This window comes from Mustela lutreola, chromosome 17 (assembly GCF_030435805.1).
Source record: "Mustela lutreola isolate mMusLut2 chromosome 17, mMusLut2.pri, whole genome shotgun sequence".
NCBI lineage: Eukaryota > Metazoa > Chordata > Mammalia > Carnivora > Mustelidae > Mustela > Mustela lutreola.
Window position 1 is genome coordinate 34,606,406 of NC_081306.1, and position 20,624 is coordinate 34,627,029.

Below are 20,624 nucleotides of genomic sequence, written 5' to 3' on the forward strand. Positions count from 1 at the left end.
ACACAGCCTTCGTTATGGTGTCACAGAGGACCCACTGCCTGAAAAGCCCCCATGCTCTGCCCCTTCATCCCTGTCCCTGGTCCCGGGCCCCCAACCATCTTTACTGTCCCCGCAGTCCTGCTTTTTCCAGAACACCCTGCAGCTGGCATCCCACAGTCCGGAGCCAGCTCACACTGACTTCTGTCACTTGGGAACATGCACGTCAAGTTCCTCCACGTCTTGGTAGCTGGTTTTTTAGGGGCTAACACTGTTGTCTGGATAGCTTCTATTTTAATGACTATTTTATGTTATTCTGCAAACTACAGGACAAAAACTTGCCTCTTCGATGTTGATACATCTGCATTATTTCTTTGGAAAAAAAAGAATTTGGATTACATTGTTAAGTTGCTTCTGTAAAACCATTAAAATACTAAATGCTTTAAAACCCCACTCCCTTCTGTTTCTGCTCCTGTGTGCTCACACACTCCAGGAGCCTTGGCCCTGGACCCCAGGCAGGCGCGAGGCCCGCAGGGGCTGGCAGGGTGCACAAAGGACGGAGCTGGGAGCATCTGAAGTCAGTGCGCTCCCTTCCGCCGGGAGGGTCAAGCAGGACAAATGGCATCAGGATGGACATGTCAAGGCTGCTCCTTCACACAGGATAGAGTAATTCTTACTAGATGCTGGATGTCAGGCATTTCCCTTGTTGGGTGTTAAATTTCACTCTCATTTTTTAAAAAAGATTTTATTTATTTGAGAGAGAGAGCAAGCAAAAGAGAGAGAGAAAGAACACGAGTGGTGAGGAGCGGCAGAGGGAGAGGGAGAAGCGGGCTCCCTGACATGGGCCTCGATCCCTGGACCTTCGGATCATGACTGGAGCCGAAGGCGTAGACGCTTCATCGACTGAGCCCCCCAGGTGCCCCTGCTCTCTTCTCCTGAAGAGTACTGACATTTACTCCGGCAGGCATGTTGTTCCCTGCGGACCTGTGGGATTCTCTGGAGAGTTGTGTTTAAGCTTTGTTAGTCAGGGTCTGGTGTGTCCCATTCTGGGGTCTCTCCTCGTTGTCACAAATGCTCAGAAATATCTCTGGTCTGACCAGGTGGAAGAGAATGTGGCCCAGGCCTATGTAAACTCTGGGAGTTGTTCGGCTTGGAGCTGGCCTGTAGTTGTTCTCAGTCCGGCCTTGACTGTCCCCACCAGGCACGTACAGGTTCAGCTCTCTGCACCTCGGGAGCTCTTTTTTGACATGGCTCCCTGTCTCCAGTCCCATCTCCTGCCATTCCAGCTCCTCTGGCCTCCCAGAAACCTAATCCCGTCCCCTCAATGTGGTCTGGTTACCCGAGCTGCTCAGATCCCTTCCTGCCCCCGGACAAGGGGGCTCACTGTGCCTCCTTCCTTCTCTCTGAGACCAAGAGCCTGCGCTGCCCACTGCCCCAGTGTCTGGAAACAGCTCTGTCCTCTATCTTATCCAGCTTTTAATGGTTTATGGCAAGTTCCCTGACGTTACTCATTTATGGCCAGAAGTGGAAGGATCTAAATTAATGTATAAATATACAATAATAGAAGCCAACAGCCTGCTAGTTTTAGAACAGAAGGAGGGGTTAGGCTCACATGTGCTCAGGCTCCTCTAAGAAATGGCCGACTCACACTGGGACAGCAAACACATAAGCCAAGCCCGGAGAATCTGATCCCACTGAGTTTCTCAGTATTTTGGCTAAAGGAATAGTTTTAGAACTCAACCACAGGAATGTAAAACGGTGGTTCTCAAACTTTTTATTTTGAGCCACAGGATCCTTTCTTTAAACAAATCCTATGAGGAAGCCCAGTGTCTGAGACACTAAAAGGTACCGTGCCGATGGGAGAGGAGGTGGGGAAACCCGACCCTAGAGCACCAAGGTGCCCCCGGCCCCCAACACTAGCCCTGTGTGGGTCTCATCTGTTCACCCCTTGCCCTGGGTCAGATAGGACACACTGTGAACAGGAGCTCCTCAAGAACCAAGCCAAGAGAAAGGTCAAGAGCCACAGAGGAGAAAACACACAGAACTGGTTTTCCACCGTGGGGGGTTGCTTTAGCCCAGAAGGTGCCCACCAAACCTCGATTTGAAAAAGATGGCTCAGAATGAAGAGGGTGGAGGGTGAGGGACAGCCACTTCCTGAGGCTCCCGGCCTCTCCCTGAGGACCCGGGCCATCAGCCTGGCATTCTAGAACATGCCACCCACACACAGCCCCCCTTGGGGCAGAGCCTGGTAGACCCCATCTAACTGAGCTTCTGTGGGCCACACACACGGCATTCTGGGTGCCACTGGCACACTGCTCTCAGAAAATTAGAGGAAATGTCCAGAAAGCTCCAGGCAACGGCTGAGAGGAGCCCAGCTGTCCAAAAAGTCAACATTGGCGAAACCGCGGGGATGGCTCCTTTATGGTGTCATGAAATACCCCCAGGGTGAGTGGGCATGAAGGTGCCTCTGATGCCGGAAAGAAGCTGCACCCTCGACATTCCGTCCCGTAATGGAAGGGGCTGGACAGTGGGTCTGCAGAAGGCAGTTCTAGAGAACAGCTTTGGACAGTGTAGACAGCGGTGGTTTGGCACGCTACGGCATGGACACACAGCTCTGCACACACACGAGATTGCCACTTGGGTCTCACTGATTGGTAGCCCCAGAGAGGACGGGAGGACAGTGCCAATGCATCCACTCCTGCTAACACAGGCTCCAGGCTGAGTCTCCAGAGCAAAGCTCATCTGGAAGGGAGTGCCTGGTGGTCACTTCTCTGCTCCCTGGGCCAGCTTCCTGGGCCACACACACACACACACACACACACTCAGAATCAGGGGCTCTGACACTCAGCCCCGGCCAACGGCTACCCAATGGGGGCCCATAGTACACCCCCACAGCACATACCTCTGCATGCCAGCCTGCAGCCGATGAAGATGGTGCAGGACGTCCATCCACACACTCCCCCAAGGTGAGCCCGTCCCCGTCCCCTCTCTGGGCCCTGGCCTCTGTTTTTATAGCAAGTGGTGCTGGCCTGAATGCTTGAGGGCATGTGAGCACAAAGCCCACAAAAGCCCCCAAGGGCTTTGTAAGGGTCACAAAGAATGCAGGGGAAGGGCTCTCTGCTTCCCCCCACTCAGGATAATCAAGAGAAAACACGAGAGGCGGAGTGTGCAGGGCGGCCTCTCAAGAGCGGGCACACCCACGGTGCCCATGAGCTTCCCCCCATAAGCACCACAAAGGCCATGCTGTATTTCCCAGTGCCAGCAGACTCTGAAGCGCAGCTGCCACAGCACTGGGGGTCTCAGCCATGAGCCGAATCCTGCCAACAAGCCTCCAAACATCGGGACTGAGCTTCTCTCTCCCTAAGATGCACCCAGAGGAAATAGGAGCCCGGCTGCCCGGGACTCCGCTCACGTCTTGCTGACCAGGCAATCCTGGGGAAGGGTGGCACACGCACATGCTGTGGGCACATGGCCCCGCCCGAGGACAAGGACGGCGCAGGCCAGGTGTCCTGGTGTTCATAGCTCCCTATGGGCATCATGTAGCGCCCCCATTCTACCACCACTCTACCGAGGGCCCTAGGGCAGCTGACTGCAGAGGGAGAAGACGGGAACCTGGGGGTTCCAGGCTTGTTCCCATTGTGGCAAAATGTTTCTCACCATAGGGGTCCCTCTGCAGCCAGGGGGACAATTCTTTGCTACAGAAGAACAGGGGTGGCGGGGATGGGGGACACAGCACCAGGCCTGGAGGAACTGGAAATGAGGGTAAGGGTTCTTTCTGGGGGTAAGGGCCCTCACTCAGGCAGACCTCCTGGCTTTACCACATGTCTGTTCTTTATGTGCTACCTGTTACCGGACTACATCTGCAAATTTAACTAAACGAACGCCAAGCAGACCAGACTCCCTTTGAAGTTTCCCCATCATCCAATTCTGGGGATGGATAAAAATCTGTAAAGAAGTCTAATTCAGCCCCAAGACAACCTTGTTACAGGGGACTGGCCATGTGGGAAGCTCTCAGTGCAATGACGAGGACCGTGGGCCAGAGTCAGCCAGACGGAGGCCTGGGCCAAATGCACCTGAGCTCAGGCTTCTCACCTGCACGGCAGGGACAGGACCAGCCCCCACATGCCAGGGTGCTCAGTGAGGGCTACATGAGCCATGGGTAAAATGTGGTCAGCAAACAGAGCCTGGCGTGAGTAAACGCCCACTGGAGGGTAGATTTTAACATTGAAAGGTCTTTCTGCTCTACAGAGACATCCATAAGATGTTCCCATCCCTGATACATGCAAACATCAGCTCGGGTTTGGGGACTGAAATCCCTAAGGCAGGGTCCTGTCGTATGAAGGCTGACAGGTTACTAGCCACCCAGGGCCACCAGCTGGCAGCCCTCATGAGCTGATGGCAAGCCTTCTGCATGGGGCCAGCATGCTAGGATAGTGCTGGGAACTCGGGGGGAGCTGCAGGGATAGTGCGTCAGGAGCCACGGGAAGCACCTCCTCAGCCACCGGGACGGAGGGGCCACAGGCCTTGGGCTGGGGCGAGTGGGCAGTGGCTATTTTTACGTGACATGTCTTGGCTATTTCAAGGTTTGGATTTGTATTTATTTTTTTAACACAACAGGAAGTTATACTTTCTCATGACTCATTTCTTTCAAAATGGTGTCCTCAGGCATCGTTAGTGCTGGACTTGTTGGGAGTCTGTGGCTGTCCACGGTAGGTGTGAGATCACACCGGCCTCATCCACGTTACTAAATCATTCAGAATTTGAAGAATTACAGATTAGAATTATGTCTGGATTCTAAAGCTGGAAAGAACACTAGATGTTAGTATGTTTCCATAAAAAACGTAACATTTCAACATTTTCTGTTGATATACATGTGTATTAAACACAAATCTGAAAGATGTTAGACTATTACCATTCAGAATACCTTCAAGCGTTTGGAACAGGATCCTGACAAAACAGAAAAAGCTTGCAGGGAAGCCACCTGGCAGCCTGCAGGGCCCGTCACTGGAGGGGAACCCTGCGGCCACCATGCCCTTGTCCAACCGGACACCTTGCTCCAAGCCCGGAACCAGCCTCTGTCCTCCGGGAGGAGCACGTGTCGGTCTCTGTGCTGCCAACGCCACAGCCGTGTGCTTTATTCACACTCAAGTCACCCAAAAGATCACGCTCAGGTCAACCCCACAGCTTTAAAAAACTCAGAAAGTAAAAGGTCACCAAGAGGAAAGTACAAGATCGATTAAAATGTGACGTCCACGAACACTGCACAACTTGGCGCAAGCAGCCAGGGTGCGGCCAGTCCTACAGACCTCAGACCTGATGTGCACGCACCTGGGAACTGGGGCCAGTGACTCTGCTGGCCTTTCCCTGAGTTGATGGTAAACCCAACCACCAGCTGGGGTGGGGGTGGCAGGCAGGAGACAGTAGCTACCTGCAGGATGGTGAGGCATTGGGCGGGGGGGTCCCAGGGACTGGGGCAGAATTCACCCTGACTGCACAAGGGCCGCAGCTGTGGCAAGGAGGAGGAGGAGGGCCTCTTGGGTGGGTCACTGACTCCTGCGGGACAAGTGCACTCAGGCGATTTCAGGAGCAAAGAGAAAGCAAGAGCTGAGACAGGCTAACACTGAGAGCAGAAAAACAACCCTGATTCCTAATGTACTTGCCCCAAATACCTGTTATGTGGGTTTAAATTTCTTTCTGGAAATGATTTTGTGAAAGTTCTAGGTTCCAATTCTAGTTCTAGGTTCGATTCTCCAAGTATAATTAGTACAATCCTTTCTCGGCTTAGGAAATCTAGTGCCTCGTTTTAAAAACAAGCAATACCATTTTAGTTCCAGCAAATGACGATGGGTCATCTGAAAGGTACACAAGACCTACTTACAATGTTTTCACACTTTAAAAAAATTTTATCAGTGGGTGAAGAAAAGCAGGTAAGTCTGGAAACATCCATAAAAATGTGTAGTGGGACTGAGCTCATTGCCACAGTGTGAGAGAAAAAAGGCCAGCAAAAAAATGGTTAATGCTGGCCTTCTCGGAGGCCGTCCAGCGGTGCTGAGCACAATGGGCGGCCCTGGGAAGCCTATAAAGCCTGCAGTGCCCGGGTGTCCCGGTGTCTGGCGCGATGACGGAGCGATGATGGGCATTCTGGCGGGTCAGCCTCGTGCACCAGGCTTCCCATCCCAGGACCACCGCTCTGGCACCCTTCGACGGGTGGAAGCAAGTCCAGAATCCCCACTGCCCGAGCGAGAGCTGCTGCTGTGCCTCCAGCCAGCCCTGAGCACAGTCACTGAGGCTGGCTGACAAGCCCTCCGAGGGACGGGGGAAGGGTCTGCTCCAAAGTGGCTGCGGTGCAGGTGAGTCTCCGTCCTGGGTTCCTGGTTCTGAGCTAGGGTCGGTGCCACCACGGGACCACTGGGCAGACCTGGCTCAGTGGTCTCATGTAAGGTGCAGCAGGCCACCCTCTGGTGAGAGGGCCACTGAGGCTATAGCCCTTCTCCTCCACTAAGGACCCAGATGGGGCTCTAACAATCTCAGCGTGACTATAGCCGGGGAGGCTAAGCACAAAGGTTCTTTCTATAGTGCATGCCGAAAATAATAAGCAGTATTCTGTCGTATTTCTTTCAAGCCAGGGGCTGTCTCACGTTAGGACAGTCAGACGGCTCTGTCTACAGCATCATGTCTCACTCAATGAAAATACTCGCCCAAGCCACACATCTGGGCGGATTAGTATTGCTTCACGAAGACACATACCCAGTAGATTTGACAAATGTGGCTTTAGTTTTCTAGAACTAGACAAGCAGTGGAAACATGAAACAAAATGATACGAAACTATTTCATGCTCATCCTTAAAAATTCATGGTCAACTCTCAGGAGGGTGCTGTGGAGGTAGGAAACCCATGCTACTTTCTGAGTCTGTTCTAGGCTACTATGAAAGTAACGGTATTTGCCAAGGATCAAAAGACTCGTGTACATGGGAAGGCGGTGGCGGACTCGCTTTCCAACTCTTTCCACACAGCCTATCTTGACAAGCACTGAGGAGGACGAGTGTGCGCCGTGAGTGCCTTCACCTTCAAGCCTTCCTCTGGAAGCATCAAAAACAGCCCCGAGTTTCCACATTGAGAGAGCAAAACAAGCACTTGGAGCACTTTTTACAAAGAAATTAAAAACAGAGGCTTTTAACGTTACAGATAGTATCTGGGCACGATGACATTTATGTGGTTCAAATTGGTATTATCTACTAAAGATGAGTAACAAATGCAAAATAAGTAATAAACTTATCAACCCCAGCTAAGCAAAGCTAACTGAATACTTTTTAAATCGTAACTGACCCCAAGGCCGCGACTTACGTTTTTCTGCGCCGCACCCCCCACTCCCCGCCTTTTTAAAGCAGTATTTTCAAGCAGTGGTTCAATAAATGTCTAGTCTGGTTTGGCAACACTTCAGAAATGAGTCCTAATGATCTCACAGGGTAAAACAAGAACTCTCAACAGAAAACAATTCAAGTCCATTTTAACGTGCCAGGCCGGCTTCCTTGGGGCTTCTTGTCATTGGCAACAGGCCCCCACCCACCCCCTCAATGCAAGGGCACCCCTCCCCAGCTGCCCAGCGAACCCTGGCTGACTTGTCTATTGAGATCACAGACAAGCCAGGTTGTGGTGAAGGGCCCTGGAGGCTAGACCTGTCGGCGGCAAAGGTCTAAAGGGCTTTGCTTAGGATTTTGTTTTTTTCTTTTGTACCCAGCTTCTAGGTTACAAACATTACAAAAATATATTAGATTTTATAATTTATGAAAACACTGGGTAAATATCTACTAAAGCAAGTACCTTTTTTGTTGTTGTTGTTAAGATTTTATTTATTTGACACAGAGAGATCACAAGTAGGCAGAGAGAAGCAGAGAGAGGAAGAGAAGCAGGCTCCCTGCCCAACAGAGAGCCTGATATGGGGTTCGATCCCAGGACCCTGGGATCATGACCCGAGCTGAAGGCAGAGGCTTTAACCTAAAGCCTTTAACCTGAGCCACCCAGGTGCCCCAGTACCATTTTTATTATGTTTTCTCTTTCATTTCATATCATGAAAGCAGTAGCTTAGATTAGCAAAAACAAAAACAAAAACAAAAAAAAACAAAAAAAAAAAACAGATTTCTTTTATCTATTTTACTGTAAGAGATTCTGCGTAAGCAGTTTCCACACAGCATTCTGGGCCCACTATCTTCAGAGAAGCTGGGTTTTTCCCTTCCCATCTCAGCTCTCTTTCTAACAGCTGCTGAAATAAATTTTATTTCCTCTGCTGGCAAACAGTACTTTTCCTGAGATTTCCATACCCAACCTCCATGTTACTTCATAAGCCAGCTATTCAACTATTTTAAAAAATAGGCGTCCACTGTGCGTTAGGATGACTCACAGTCCAGGCTCCGGTCAGACTGAGCGGCCGGGAGCCCTGGGGACAGAATGTGGGGCATTTTCTACACTTAATTCTTTTCCCTCAGCTCAGTGACAACCACCTCTCCAAGACGCTAAGGACCTCAAGTCCTGGCCTTCCCTGCACACTCACGTGCCTGCCGTCCCCATGGCCATTGGCCACAGAGACCGTCTTCGCCAAGAAGCCTTAAAGACTTGAACCAAAGCCTAACTCCTCTTCCATCTGCTTCTCTCAGGTGCACAGGTAGTAGCGCCACGCCGCGCGTGGATCACGGCAGCTGACAGCAAGCCAGGGCGCCGCCCGCTGTGTGGCCATGGACCACCTTCTCCGATTGCTCAGCTTTCTGCAAAATGGACCCACGCTGCTTGCAGTGGTGCCTGCGATGACTTCCACTCTTACAGGCATCTGGCTCACTTCAAAGAGCGTCACCTTTCTTTCTAGAGATGGAGCTTTCGTTTAAGTCGGATTTCTGGTAGCCACACAGCAAACCTTGAAAGGTGCGCCTCTGGGGACACGGACGTGATTTCCCCAGTGCTGCTCCCTGGCATGGAGATGCACCCAGGTGCCTCCAACAGCACCCCCCTGGAGCTTAACCTGTCCCATGCACTCACCGGCACTGTCCTGGCTAACCAGACGGGCGAGCTCTCTGAGCATCAGCAGTATGTGATTGGGCTTTTCCTGTCCTGCCTGTACACCATCTTCCTCTTCCCCATCGGCTTTGTGGGGAACATCCTAATACTGGTGGTGAACATCAGCTTCCGGGAGAAGATGACGATCCCGGACTTGTACTTCATTAACCTAGCAGCGGCTGACCTCATCCTGGTGGCTGACTCCCTCATCGAGGTGTTCAACCTGGACGAGCAGTACTATGACATTGCCGTGCTGTGTACCTTCATGTCACTCTTCCTGCAGATCAACATGTACAGCAGCGTCTTCTTCCTCACGTGGATGAGCTTTGACCGGTACATTGCTCTGGCCAAGGCCATGAGGTCCAGCCTATTCCGCACAAAGCACCACGCCCGGCTCAGCTGCGGCCTCATCTGGATGGCATCTGTTTCGGCCACATTGGTGCCCTTCACCGCGGTGCACCTGCAGCACACGGAGGAGGTCTGCTTCTGCTTCGCAGACGTCAAAGAGATCCAGTGGCTGGAGGTGACCTTGGGGTTCATCATCCCCTTCGCCATCATCGGCCTGTGCTACTCACTCATTGTCCGCGTGCTCGTCAAGGCTCACAAGCACCGAGGCCTGCGCCCCAGGCGGCAGAAAGCCCTGCGCATGATCTTCGCGGTGGTCCTTGTGTTCTTCATCTGCTGGCTGCCGGAGAACGTCTTCATCAGCGTCCACCTCCTGCAGCGCAGCCCACCGGGAGCCGCTCCCTGCACGCAGTCCTTCCGCCACGCCTACCCGCTAACAGGCCACATTGTCAACCTGGCAGCATTCTCCAACAGCTGCCTGAACCCCCTCATCTATAGCTTTCTGGGGGAGACTTTTCGGGACAAACTGAGAATGTACATTGAGCAGAAAACCAACATGTCAGCTCTGAACCGCTTCTGCCACGCTGCCCTGAAGGCGGTCCTTCCGGACAGCACAGAGCAGTCGGACGTGAGGTTCAGCAGCGCTGTGTAGAGGCACTTCTGTACCCACAGGGATCCCATGCTGGTTCACCCCCAGGGCAAGGTGGGAGGAACAGCTGGGCCACACTGCGCTCTGAGCCCAGTCAGAACAGGCTGGCCCACCCGTGCCCCAGCTGCAGGCACACCTGGGCTCTGAAGAGCCCTCACTGCAAGCCACCTTGATCTTGGACCGAGTACACAGCACTGGGGCTCCCTGCTCACACTCACGGCTGCAGGGCAAGTGACTGGCGAGAGCTGGCGTAGGGATGGGGACCAGCGTGAACTTGCGGTCCACTCTGCACGCACTGTGTCCCACAGCAAACGACATTTCTCATGTTGGTCAGTGCAAGCAAAACAAAGGGGACATTTTGGAGGAGAGACCTAGTTTCAAGGTCCATCTCCTATAAATCTGCCATCCTCGGGAAAAATGAATGCTGGAGACAGAACACACTCAGCAGACCTGAACTGGAAACTGTGGACCATCCGCCTCGTCTGTGGCTTACGGTTTACTGGGCATACACAAACAAGTGCCCTCGAGTCAGAGAGGAAGGGAGAAGTGCTTCTTCTTCGTCACACACACACACACCCCCTCAGGGTGGCCCTGCAGACAGCGGCCACACAATCCGGAGCACTTCTGCAACCAGAAGCCCCGCTGCTGTCTGAGTCACTGGCCCTCTGCTGTCTGTTCCTGGGCATCTCTGCACCTACACCATCAGGGAAGGAGACCATGGGGTTACGGGCTGGGGAGCCAGCATGCATGGGACCAAGTTGGCCTCGGAGAACAACAGTGGGGCAACGATGATGGCAATGTAAACAGCTCTCCCTAAAATGTACAAAAGAAAAACTAGTGACTGCTAGGAACGTCCAGCTCTTCTCAATAAAACATAGCCACATCCTGATTCTCAATTCTCTGAGTTGTTCGGGATGGGTGGGGCAGTCCTTGAGCCTCAGCAGCAAAACCAGTCTTTCCTCACAAGGGCACCCCCGTCCCTGGTGTCACCAGGCTCACGACCCAGCCAGCACTCCCTCCCAGGGCAAACATCTACACCCCATCACCCACACGCACCTGGCATCTCCAGGGCATTTAATGCTCAGCTGCACAAGCTCCGGGTGTCAGAGCAAACATTCCTGGGAGTGCACCACGTGCCCTGGCTCTTCTGGAAGGCTCTGTGCTATGAGCATCAGGCACGGTGCCTGCAGTAGCTCAGAGTGCTCACAAGGCAGCTGGGGAGGCAGAGGGGGCTTCTGTCCTCCAATGCACAGGAGCCGGGGGTCCGGCCTTCTGATGTGGGCTGGGGTTAGGGACCTCTGGCCTCCTTACGGTTTGAGACTGGGGACCCCAGCCTCCAACATGGACTGAGGGTGGGGACCCCTGACCTCCACTGTGGACTAAGTGTGGGGACCCCTGGCCTCCAATGTGGGCTAGACTGGGGAGCCCTGGCCTTCAATGTGAGCTGGCTGGGAGCCCTGGCCTCCAATGTGGACTGAGACGGGGGACCCCGGTCTCCACTGTGGGCTGAGAGTGGGAGCCCTGGTCTCCACTGTGGGCTGAGAGTGGGGACCCCTGGCCTCCACTGTGAGCTGAGAGTGGGAGCCCTGGTCTCCACTATGGGCTGAGAGTGGGAGCCCTGGCCTCCAGTGGGGACTGAGTTTGGGGACCCCTGGCCTCCGATGTGGACTGAGAGTAGGGAGCCCTTGCCTCCAATGTGGGCTGGGGCAGGAAAAACATGAGCCCCATCCCTCCTGCCACTCCATTCAGGGGGCCCATCTCCCCAAAAGATGGGTCCTCAAGGATGTTCACACTGGCAGGGCTTCCTGTGGGGAAGGCGAGACAATGTTTAGGTGATAGGGTGACAGGGAAATGGGCCATTTGAAGTTTCAGTGGTTTTTATAGGTGCAAATCTCTAAGAAAGAGGGTGTCTGTCCCAAGTGAATATTTGCATTGCCCAACTGTGACCTTGCAGAAATGCCATCTCTAGCACCCAAGTCCCACTTCAGACTCACTTTCTAAATAAACATCCCTGTTGTAGGCCCGGAAAACCACCCAACCGCTGAGGACAGTTCCCACACACCAGCGGCTCTGGTGCGGGGGACTTCACTACAGGGTAGCCACATGAGCTCTCCCGCTGCATTGTCACAGGACACCCACCCTGCAGCCAAGGTGAGGGGAGCAACTTCCAAGGACGAGTCTTCCCTCCACCCTCTGCCTCTCCAGAACCTCCAAAAGTCGTGAATCTACGTGGGGTACAGACACCGCGTTGATGCACCTCGTCCTATAAAAGCCGGAAGAGGTTCTAACACGCCTTCCCTCATACATCCTCTGAGCCCCCCGTGGAACAGCTTCTCAGGATGGGCTCTGCCCCAGCCCAGAGCCCAGTCAGAGCAGATGGCATGCCCGGGACCCAGCCTGCAAACCCTGCTCCTTGCCAATTCCCCCCTTTGACCTCAGTGCTAACAACTCCAAGCTGCAGAGCGGACACACAGACCTGCTCCCCAGCTTCAAGCATGTGACTCTGTGCAGGGATCTATCAAACACGCACACCGTTCCCAGCAGGAGCAGCAGTGGTGGGGAGGGCGCGAAGACTTCACAGAGCCTGGAGACCCATGTGTAGCTCTGGAGAATGGAGTCGGGGGGGGGTGAGAGGGGAGACAGAGGGCATCACTAGGGCATCAGGCCTGCTCTCTGACCCTTCCAACAACCCCATGAGGCACACACTGTCCCCATTACTCAGAGTCTGGAACTGCCTGAAAGCTTGAAGGGTAATGATATAGCCAAGACCCACAGCCCACCTCTCCAAACCCCACATCCCTTCCTCTACAGCACTCAGGGATCAAGAGGTCTTGATCAGGGTCACAGGCTTGATCCTTTCCCAAAGGTACACCACACAGGATGCTCTTGGCAGGAAGGAGCAGAATGGAGAGCTCCTCCAAAGGTGTCTTGGCAGGAACTATGTCTGACCAAAGCCCCAGAGGACAGGGCCGTGCTACCCCCAGGTGGCCCTCCACATGGGCTGCCCTCCCTGTGGTGGAGAGCTGGAAAAGGCAGGCCCTGCTCCTGAAGGGGCTCTGCACCAGGCCATGCTTGCCTGGTGCTTGCCCGGGGCACAGGTCCAACAGGGCTGGACACAGCTCCTACCTCTAACCTCTTGAAGCCCATCTCCTGATGTGTAAACCGGCAACACAACTTCCCCAAGGGTCCACTGGACAATCGCTAGAAGGGTAAGTGCAAGGTAGAGGTCCTGACGCAACAGAAAGGAATTCTTACTGAGCCCGAGGCTGGACCGGCAGCTGCTGGAGTCTTTTCTGAGCTCAGGACCCCAGACCCTGTGTCAGAGACAATGGAGCCTGTGTGCTCGGGCTGCCTGGCCCATTCCAGTGGAGGCCATCCTCAGAAGCATTTGTCTGAGAGCAGAGGCTGATTTAATTCCTTGTCAGGAACGCCACAAGATCAAATCAGGGTGTTCAGTTGCCTTGCTGCTTCTTGGTAACCGGGCCCTCCCAGGCACTGATGCTCTGTGACCCTACCAAGAGCTCAAAAGTACAGAGCTGTAAGCACACAAAACCCACTGAACAGGACTTCTGAATTTTCTTTGTGCATAATAATTAACTCTTGATTACAGGGGTGACACTGTCCAGACCCTATGCCCTCCTGGGAAGGGTGGAGGCATTCAGGTCATGACAGCCTCACTGGGATGTCCCCCTGCGTCTTTCAAGGTGCTACGGTGAAGCAGTCCCGAAACCGTTACGTGCATTCTGAACAGAGAATGTTCGTCAGTGAACCCAGAGTTTTCTCAAGTGGATGGTGGGAGATGCAACGTGGAAGGGAGAAGGGCAGGTGAGGGCCCGAGGGTGGATGGAACCGGCGGTGTCCAGTGAACCCCAAGATCTCTAAACTAAGCATATGTGCAGGACAGCACAGGGGCCATATATGTGCATGGCACAGGCATGTGTGTGTGGTGTGCACACGCGTGATCGTATGTTCCCTAGTTCCAGCTGCTCAAAGGGGCAGGAAGGGCCTGAGCGGCTGCGGGCCCAGCGGTGCCCAGGCTGTCCCCCAGAGAAGAAACCAGCCTCCTCAGATAAATGGCTGATTCAGGCAGGGCGGGAGTACAAGGTGAGCATGGCACATGGTGTTCCTCCGGAAGAAAGGAAAGCTTCAAAAGAATGACACAGTCACATCAAAAGGACACAGGGACCTACTTGAAGGGATCTCACTAGCCAAATCCAGGGCACTTTGAGCATCAATACAATTATAGACTACTGAAAGATAAGAATCCATGCACCCATTCCAGTAATGAATACAAGTAAACCTAATGTAAGTGAAATGAATACTGAAACAAACACAATACAGTCATACACAGCAGTGGGTAAGTGAGCCTTGCACCCTGAGAGTAGAGGGTTCCCACAGGCTGGTGATGGGGGAGGCCACTGCAGGGGTCCCAGCATAGCTTGAGACGGGTGAGAATCCCTAATGAAGGCTAAACCCAGGAAATGTGACAGGAGCAGGACATCTGTAGAGGCCTCGTGTTCCCCCTGCCTCTGGCTGCTTTCCCATGGGAGAGAGAGGCACCTCATAGCAGGGAGTTAGGAGGGCCCTTCACGGAGAGCCAACAAGGTCCCACAAGGAGACGGGCAGTTCAGATGTGGGACCTAAATGGGCCACAATGTCACCATGTCCTACCTGGGATCGTGACCTCAACCTAGTCAGGAGGAAGTATCAGAAAATCCAAAATGGGGGCCGCCTGGATGGCTCAGTGGGTTGAAGCCTCTGTCTTCAGCTCAGGTCATGATCTCAGGGTCCTGGGATCGAGTCCCGCATCGGGCTCTCTGCTCGGAGGGGAGCCTACTCCCTCCTCTCTCTGCCTGCCTCTCTGCCTATGTGTGATCTCTCTCTCTCTGTCAAATAAATAAATAAAATCTTAAAAAAAAAAAAAGAAAAAGAAAATCCAAAATGGGGATAGGGTAATGATTCAAAATGTCATGTCAAAGAGACAAAGGAAGAGGGAGTGTCCCAAGTTAAGGACAGGTAGAGACATAAAGCAAGTCAGTGCAGCGTGGGACCTCAGCAGGATGCTCTGCTACAAGGAAATGCTGCACAGCTACTGCTATGGGGCCCAGGCACACAAGAAAATGCCCTTTTTCTAAGAAAACATACCCTTCAGTATTCATGGCTGGGGGATCTCCACAGAAAGATGCAGCCTGAGGAGAAGCATGCATACAAATGTCAAAGCAAACAGGATAAAACGTGTGGAATGTCCATTCCAGGCCTGGGTGTGGTCCCAAAAGAATTGAAACGGGTGTTCAAACAAAAGCTTGTACGTCAATATTCACAGCAGCCCCATTCGCAATGGCTGACAGCTCAAAGGTCCACCAACAGCTGATGTGGTCTGGCCACACAATCGGATCCTACTTGGCCACGTAAGGGAATGAACCACGGACACCTGCCGTGGTATGGACGAACCCCGGAGCCTTGAGTCTCAGAGAAGGCAGCCAGATGTGTAGGGCCATGTGGTCTGTGACTCTATTCAGCAGGAGCATCTGCAGCTATGGAGCAGATGGCGGGCGCTGGGGCTGGGGAAATGGGAAGGGATGCTACCAGGGACCAGGTTTCTCTTAGGGGCGAAGAAAATATTCTGAAATTAGATTGTAGTAACAGTCAAATAACTCTGTGAATACACTAAAAACCACTAAGTACACACTTTAAAAAGGTGAATTTATGTTATGTAAATTATATCTCAAAAAAAGCTGCTGTTTAAAAACGAAGCCACCACCCCGCCTAGGCCATGTGTTGCCACAGCGGTTCTGCCCTGCTCGGTGCCCTCCCCGTCTGCTGGCACTCCCGCCGTCCTCCCCGCCATCCTCCCCGTCCGCCAATGCTCCTGCTGCCCTCTCGCCGGGCAATGGCAGCACCTGCCAACGGACGGGCGGAGCCACCCAGGGTCCCGAAGCTGCCTTCTCGTAACCAGCCCCTTCTCTCCTGCAGACTGCCCCAGATTTCAGGCTTTATTTTCTTTTCCACGGTGGGAAACTGAGCATTTGGGTGTCTTCTGATATGCCGGCAAATCAGAACCAGACCAAAAGAACTTGAGTAAGAAGTAAAGCTGAAGGGACGTCTGGGGGCTCAGTCGGTTAAGCGTCCGCCTTTAGTTCAGGTCATGATCCCAGGGTCCTGGGATGGAGCCCACCTTGGTCTCCCTATTCAGCAGGGTGTCTGCCTCTCCCTCTGCCACTCCCCCTGCTTGTGCTCTTTCTCTCTCTTTCTCAAATAAATAAATAAGTCACCTTAAAAAAAAAAAAAAGGAAGTAAAGCTGAACTTACTAAGGGCTGAGAGAAGAGGTCGGGGGGTCAGGCAGGGCCAGCAGCCCAAGGGCACTAGCCTCTGCAGCTGACTCTCCAGCTCCCCGCTCAGAAAGGAAGCAGGTCAACAGCCATCTCTCCATCTCTCTGCTGCCTACTGAGCTGGGGCAGCTTCACTGGGCCAGACGCTCAGGACCCCAGCAAAAAGAGGCTTCCTTACCAGACTTCTTCTTACCTCCACCTCCACCACGCACATTCTGTCTGGGACAGAGCCCCTCCTGGGCTTGCAGAGGCTCAAGGTGCATCACACCCATCATGTTCCTGTCTCTCCTCTCAAGTCAGGGGAGGTATCTGGGCACCAAGGCCCATCTCTGCACCCGAGCTCACTGCCTGCGCCAGGAAGAGAGGCCTATGCCTCTTCTCACGACTCATCAGCAGCACGCCTTTCCAGAGCCCATCCCTGAGGCCCAGCCTGGCTGTGGACGGGGTGGGTGGGCACTCCACCTTCCTGGCTCCTGGAGGGTGAGGGTCAGCCAGCTCAGCAATCACCAGAAACTGGAAGGAGGGAGGGAGGGAGGAAGCGGTGTTGTGGGTACAATGCCCACCAGGTCCCAGCCTGCCCCTCCCTCGCTCCCTCCCAAGTGCCCAACCCATGCCCCCATCCACCCACAGGACAACCCCCAGGACTGTGCAGCCACCATCAGTCAGCAAGCCCTTGCCAAAGAGAGAAGACTCCAAGGTAAGGGAGCTGGCCCTGTCTAAGACAGCAGGACAGCCGCAGGGGGGCCCTCCCAAGCAGGGACAGATGGGGTACCCGCTCCCAGGAACACGAGGCCTGGCACGGCTCCATCCATGGCTCCCGCCCTCCCCAATCAACTGTCTGGGGCCTGTGTCCGGAGCCTGCGTGCTCACCACACAGGCCCACCAGCATGCGCACTGGCCCAGGCCTCGCCTCCACACCCAGTTCTGAGTCGGCAGAAAAGCGCTGGCAGCTCTGAGTTAATCTGGTTTTTGCCATTGTCCAGTGGGTGGGGGTTCTGTCTGGGAACAAGGTTTCTAAAAGCCAAAGGAACACGAAACAAAAGTGCATCAAATCCGACTGTAATTCTAGGCCTTTATCGCAGGATGGAATCAACCTAACACTTATCACAAGCAATCAGCTGTAGGGAGTGCTGGAAAGATGCCAGCTAGTATCAGAAGCGGCCAGGTCCCCCAGTCTCTCCCAGGGGCGCTGGTTCTGCTGAATGCGGACATCTACTGACAAGAGGTCCCTTACAAGTTTCTATGCCTTCTTCCTTCCTCCTGACCCTGCCTGGACAGCTCCTAACGTGCTCGCCCACCCTCTGCCTCCTGGCCCGGCTTCTCCTGGGACCTGAGCCCCCAGAGGAAGGGGCTGTATGAGACCCCACAGCACCAATAACAGGGCTCTGCAGGAAGTGCTACACAGAGGAAGGAAGACCCTAGCGGGAGCTCTCAGTGCCTCAGTGTGGCTCTGAGTGGTCACCTGGAGCACAGGTAAGTCCTCAGCATCCACCCACACCCACCCCAGGAGACCAGTCTTTCCCAAGAGGGTCACAGCAAACTCCTGAAGCCAGCAGGGAAGGAAGGCATGTTGCTCGTTGGAGACACAGCCCCGCCCAGGAAACTCCGTCTTCAGCAAACAACACAGCATTTCCCTTCATGGACTCAAAAATGTAAATTCTGCCAAATGAAGAAAATCAAAGCAAGCCACTGCAGGGTCCCGGTTCCGCTGAAGACTGAAAAGGTGGAAGGCTCTTGCCCTCGAAGTCACTGCACAGAACTGCCCCAGAGGGACTGCAGCCTGTGCCCTGGGCTCGAAGACCAGGTTCCAGAGCAACACCTAAATCTGCCAGGTGACCCCATCAACCTGCCCCTGACAACAGTAGATGCAGATCGGTCAGGTAACATACGTCATTTCTATACCTGGCAGGGGGGTTTCTAGAAAAGCGCAGCAGCCAGGAAAGAGGAGCTGCGATGTCCTGAGGGCCCTTCACCCAACACGGCCTGCAGTGAGCCGAGGCTGCAAAAGGCTGAGCTGGAAGGGCTACCTGACGACCTGCGTGCGACCGTCGCAGCACCCTCCGAGTGCTGGGGGCAGAGGAAACGGCTGCGGCGGTGTGGTGGCGCCAGGCTGCCAGCCAGGGGGCAGAACTTGGGGGCGCTCGTCTGCCGCACCCCAGACATGCCGTGGAGCCGGCACAGGCTTCCAGGAGAACGTAGCCAGCATAGGCAACAGAAACACCCGCAAAGATTTCTGGGGGTGCGGGGACCAGGAGGTGCGGGAAGACAGCTAGGGATGCAGTGAGAGTGGGGCAGAGACAGGCTGAGACAGGCTCGACAGGCTCCATGCTCAAAGACCCCGTGCCACGCCTAAAACGACTGCTTATCGCACTTAGAGAAACAAGCATCAAACTTGAGACTATCTGCAGGGAACATGAAACTATAAAAAGAAACAGGAAGTAGAGCGAAGGTTCCCGAAGACCGAGGCTTTAACCCACTGAGCCATCCAGGCGCCCCATGAGCGAAGGTTCCCAAAGCACAAACTTCCATAATCTCCAAGTCCTATGAAACAGATCGTTCCAGGAGCACCACGGCACCAAGGACAACCAAGCCACGAAGTGAAAGCCCCTGAGAAAGAAGCCTCCAGGCCCAGAGTTCACTGCTGACGCTAACCAAGCATTACGAGAACTGACACCAAATACCCTGAGTCAAAATCAGACAAAGACGGTGCCAAAACCCTGAGGATCCATGTCCCTCACGAATCCAGATGCAAAAGTCCTTAAAATCCTGGCAACCGAACTCAGCAGCACATGAAGGCCACTATCCACCGGGAGCACCGAGGGCTCATCACAGGGATGCAAGGCTGGCTCAACGCTCATATCCATCGGTGTCATGTGCCGTAGTCCACAGGCTAACAGGGAAAAATCACACGAGCGCAAAAACTGATGCAGAAAAAGCACCTGACAAAATTCAACACCCATTCATGATAAAAACTCGAGAAAGCGAGGTGTAGAAGAGTTTCCTCAACTGGATGCTGACCATCTATTCAGTGTGGAAGACAGCAGGCCCAAAGCTGAATGAGGCTCCCACTGGAAATGACTAACCAACAGCAGCGCTCAGAGTAGCCTTGAGGGAGGTGGGGAGGAGGCCGGGAAGGGTGAGGACCTGGGTCAGGGAATGGCCAAGCTCCGGGATATTCCGAAGTCACTGGACTCGCTGATGGACTGGATGGGGGCAGGGGAAGCAGCCAGCATCAAGAGACAAACATGAAGATGAAAGCACACACTCGGGGACACCTTGTGTGAGGACACGGAGTCATCAGACTCAGAGACACTGAGAGCGGACGGTGGGGCCAGGGCTGGGGGAGCAGGCATCACGGGGACAGGGTCTCCGTGGGGGCGGTGGAACAATCTGGAGCTGGATGGGGGGACAGCTGCACAGCAGCGTGGATGGGTTCGGTGCCCGTAAGCTGGACATTGAGAAGTGGTGAAGATGCTCCATTTCACATTATGTGTGTTTTACAACAATAAGAAAGAACAACTACAAGCAAAGCATTCTGCCTGAGCAGCTGGGGTACCGGTGCTCTCACAGCCCACCCCAGGGAAGGCTTCGCAGACGGCTCCACAGAGACGGAGCACTGGAGTCTCTGTGATGCCTGAGTCCACTGTTGGATGTTCCAGCAGGACACTGAGTGGGCAGAGGCTTGAGGTCTGCGGGGTCTGTGTGGGGCAACACATCAGAGCAGTGGCACCCACACCCACAGCCCAGTCACTCAGGAGGCCAGCACGGGAGGAGGTCAGTCCATGGACAGCCAGGCACCAGGTCCAGGCCTTCTGGCACAGAGGTTCTTGCGTTTACCAAAACGCTTCAAAGCTGGGTATTCCAAGTCAACTTTATCTCTAAATACATAAACATCAAAATAGTAAAAGCCCACAACGAGATGCTACTCAAACTCCCAATATTATTAAAAGTCTGATGAGACTAAGTGCTATACAAAAGGCCTATGGTGAACTCTCATCCACTACTATGGGAACATTGTTGGGTCTGTACTTTTGAGAAGACACTGAGGGTGTGGCAGGCTGTTTCTACAATGGTCCCAAGGGTCCCCGCATCCCGACAACCACACCCTCGTATGGTGGTTGGACCCTGCAACACGATTCTAGCCCAGAGACTGTAGCAAAAGTGATGGGAAATCACCTCTGAGAACAGCTATAAAAGATCTCTTTCTCTCTCACTGTGACAGAGCAGGTGCCATACGGTGAACTTCCCATGGAGAGACCCACACGGCAAGGCGCTGAGGG

At 53.8% G+C, this 20,624-nt stretch overlaps 2 protein-coding genes across 3 annotated transcripts in view; one reads left to right on the forward strand and one right to left on the reverse strand.

Annotated features, from left to right (window-relative positions):
• C17H7orf50 (chromosome 17 C7orf50 homolog) overlaps nucleotides 1-20,624 on the reverse strand; it is a 124,174-nt gene that overhangs the window by 69,142 nt on the left and 34,408 nt on the right. The window lies entirely within an intron of this gene.
• On the forward strand, nucleotides 6,029-10,903 carry GPER1 (G protein-coupled estrogen receptor 1). Of its 2 annotated transcripts, none has more exons than XM_059155212.1 (2): nucleotides 6,029-6,326; nucleotides 8,459-10,903. In XM_059155212.1, exon 2 carries the CDS (start codon nucleotides 8,938-8,940, stop codon nucleotides 10,015-10,017), a length of 1,080 nt encoding a protein of 359 aa, XP_059011195.1. In that variant the 5' UTR covers nucleotides 6,029-6,326; nucleotides 8,459-8,937; the 3' UTR covers nucleotides 10,018-10,903. The 2 variants fall into 2 exon arrangements, with proteins under 2 accessions (XP_059011195.1, XP_059011194.1); XM_059155211.1 differs by having other exon boundaries at nucleotides 8,627-10,903.

Coding starts and splice junctions, on each gene's coding strand:
- GPER1 (XM_059155212.1), top strand. CDS start 8,938: ATGGAGATGCACCCAGGTGCCTCCAACAGCACCCCCCTGGAGCTTAAC.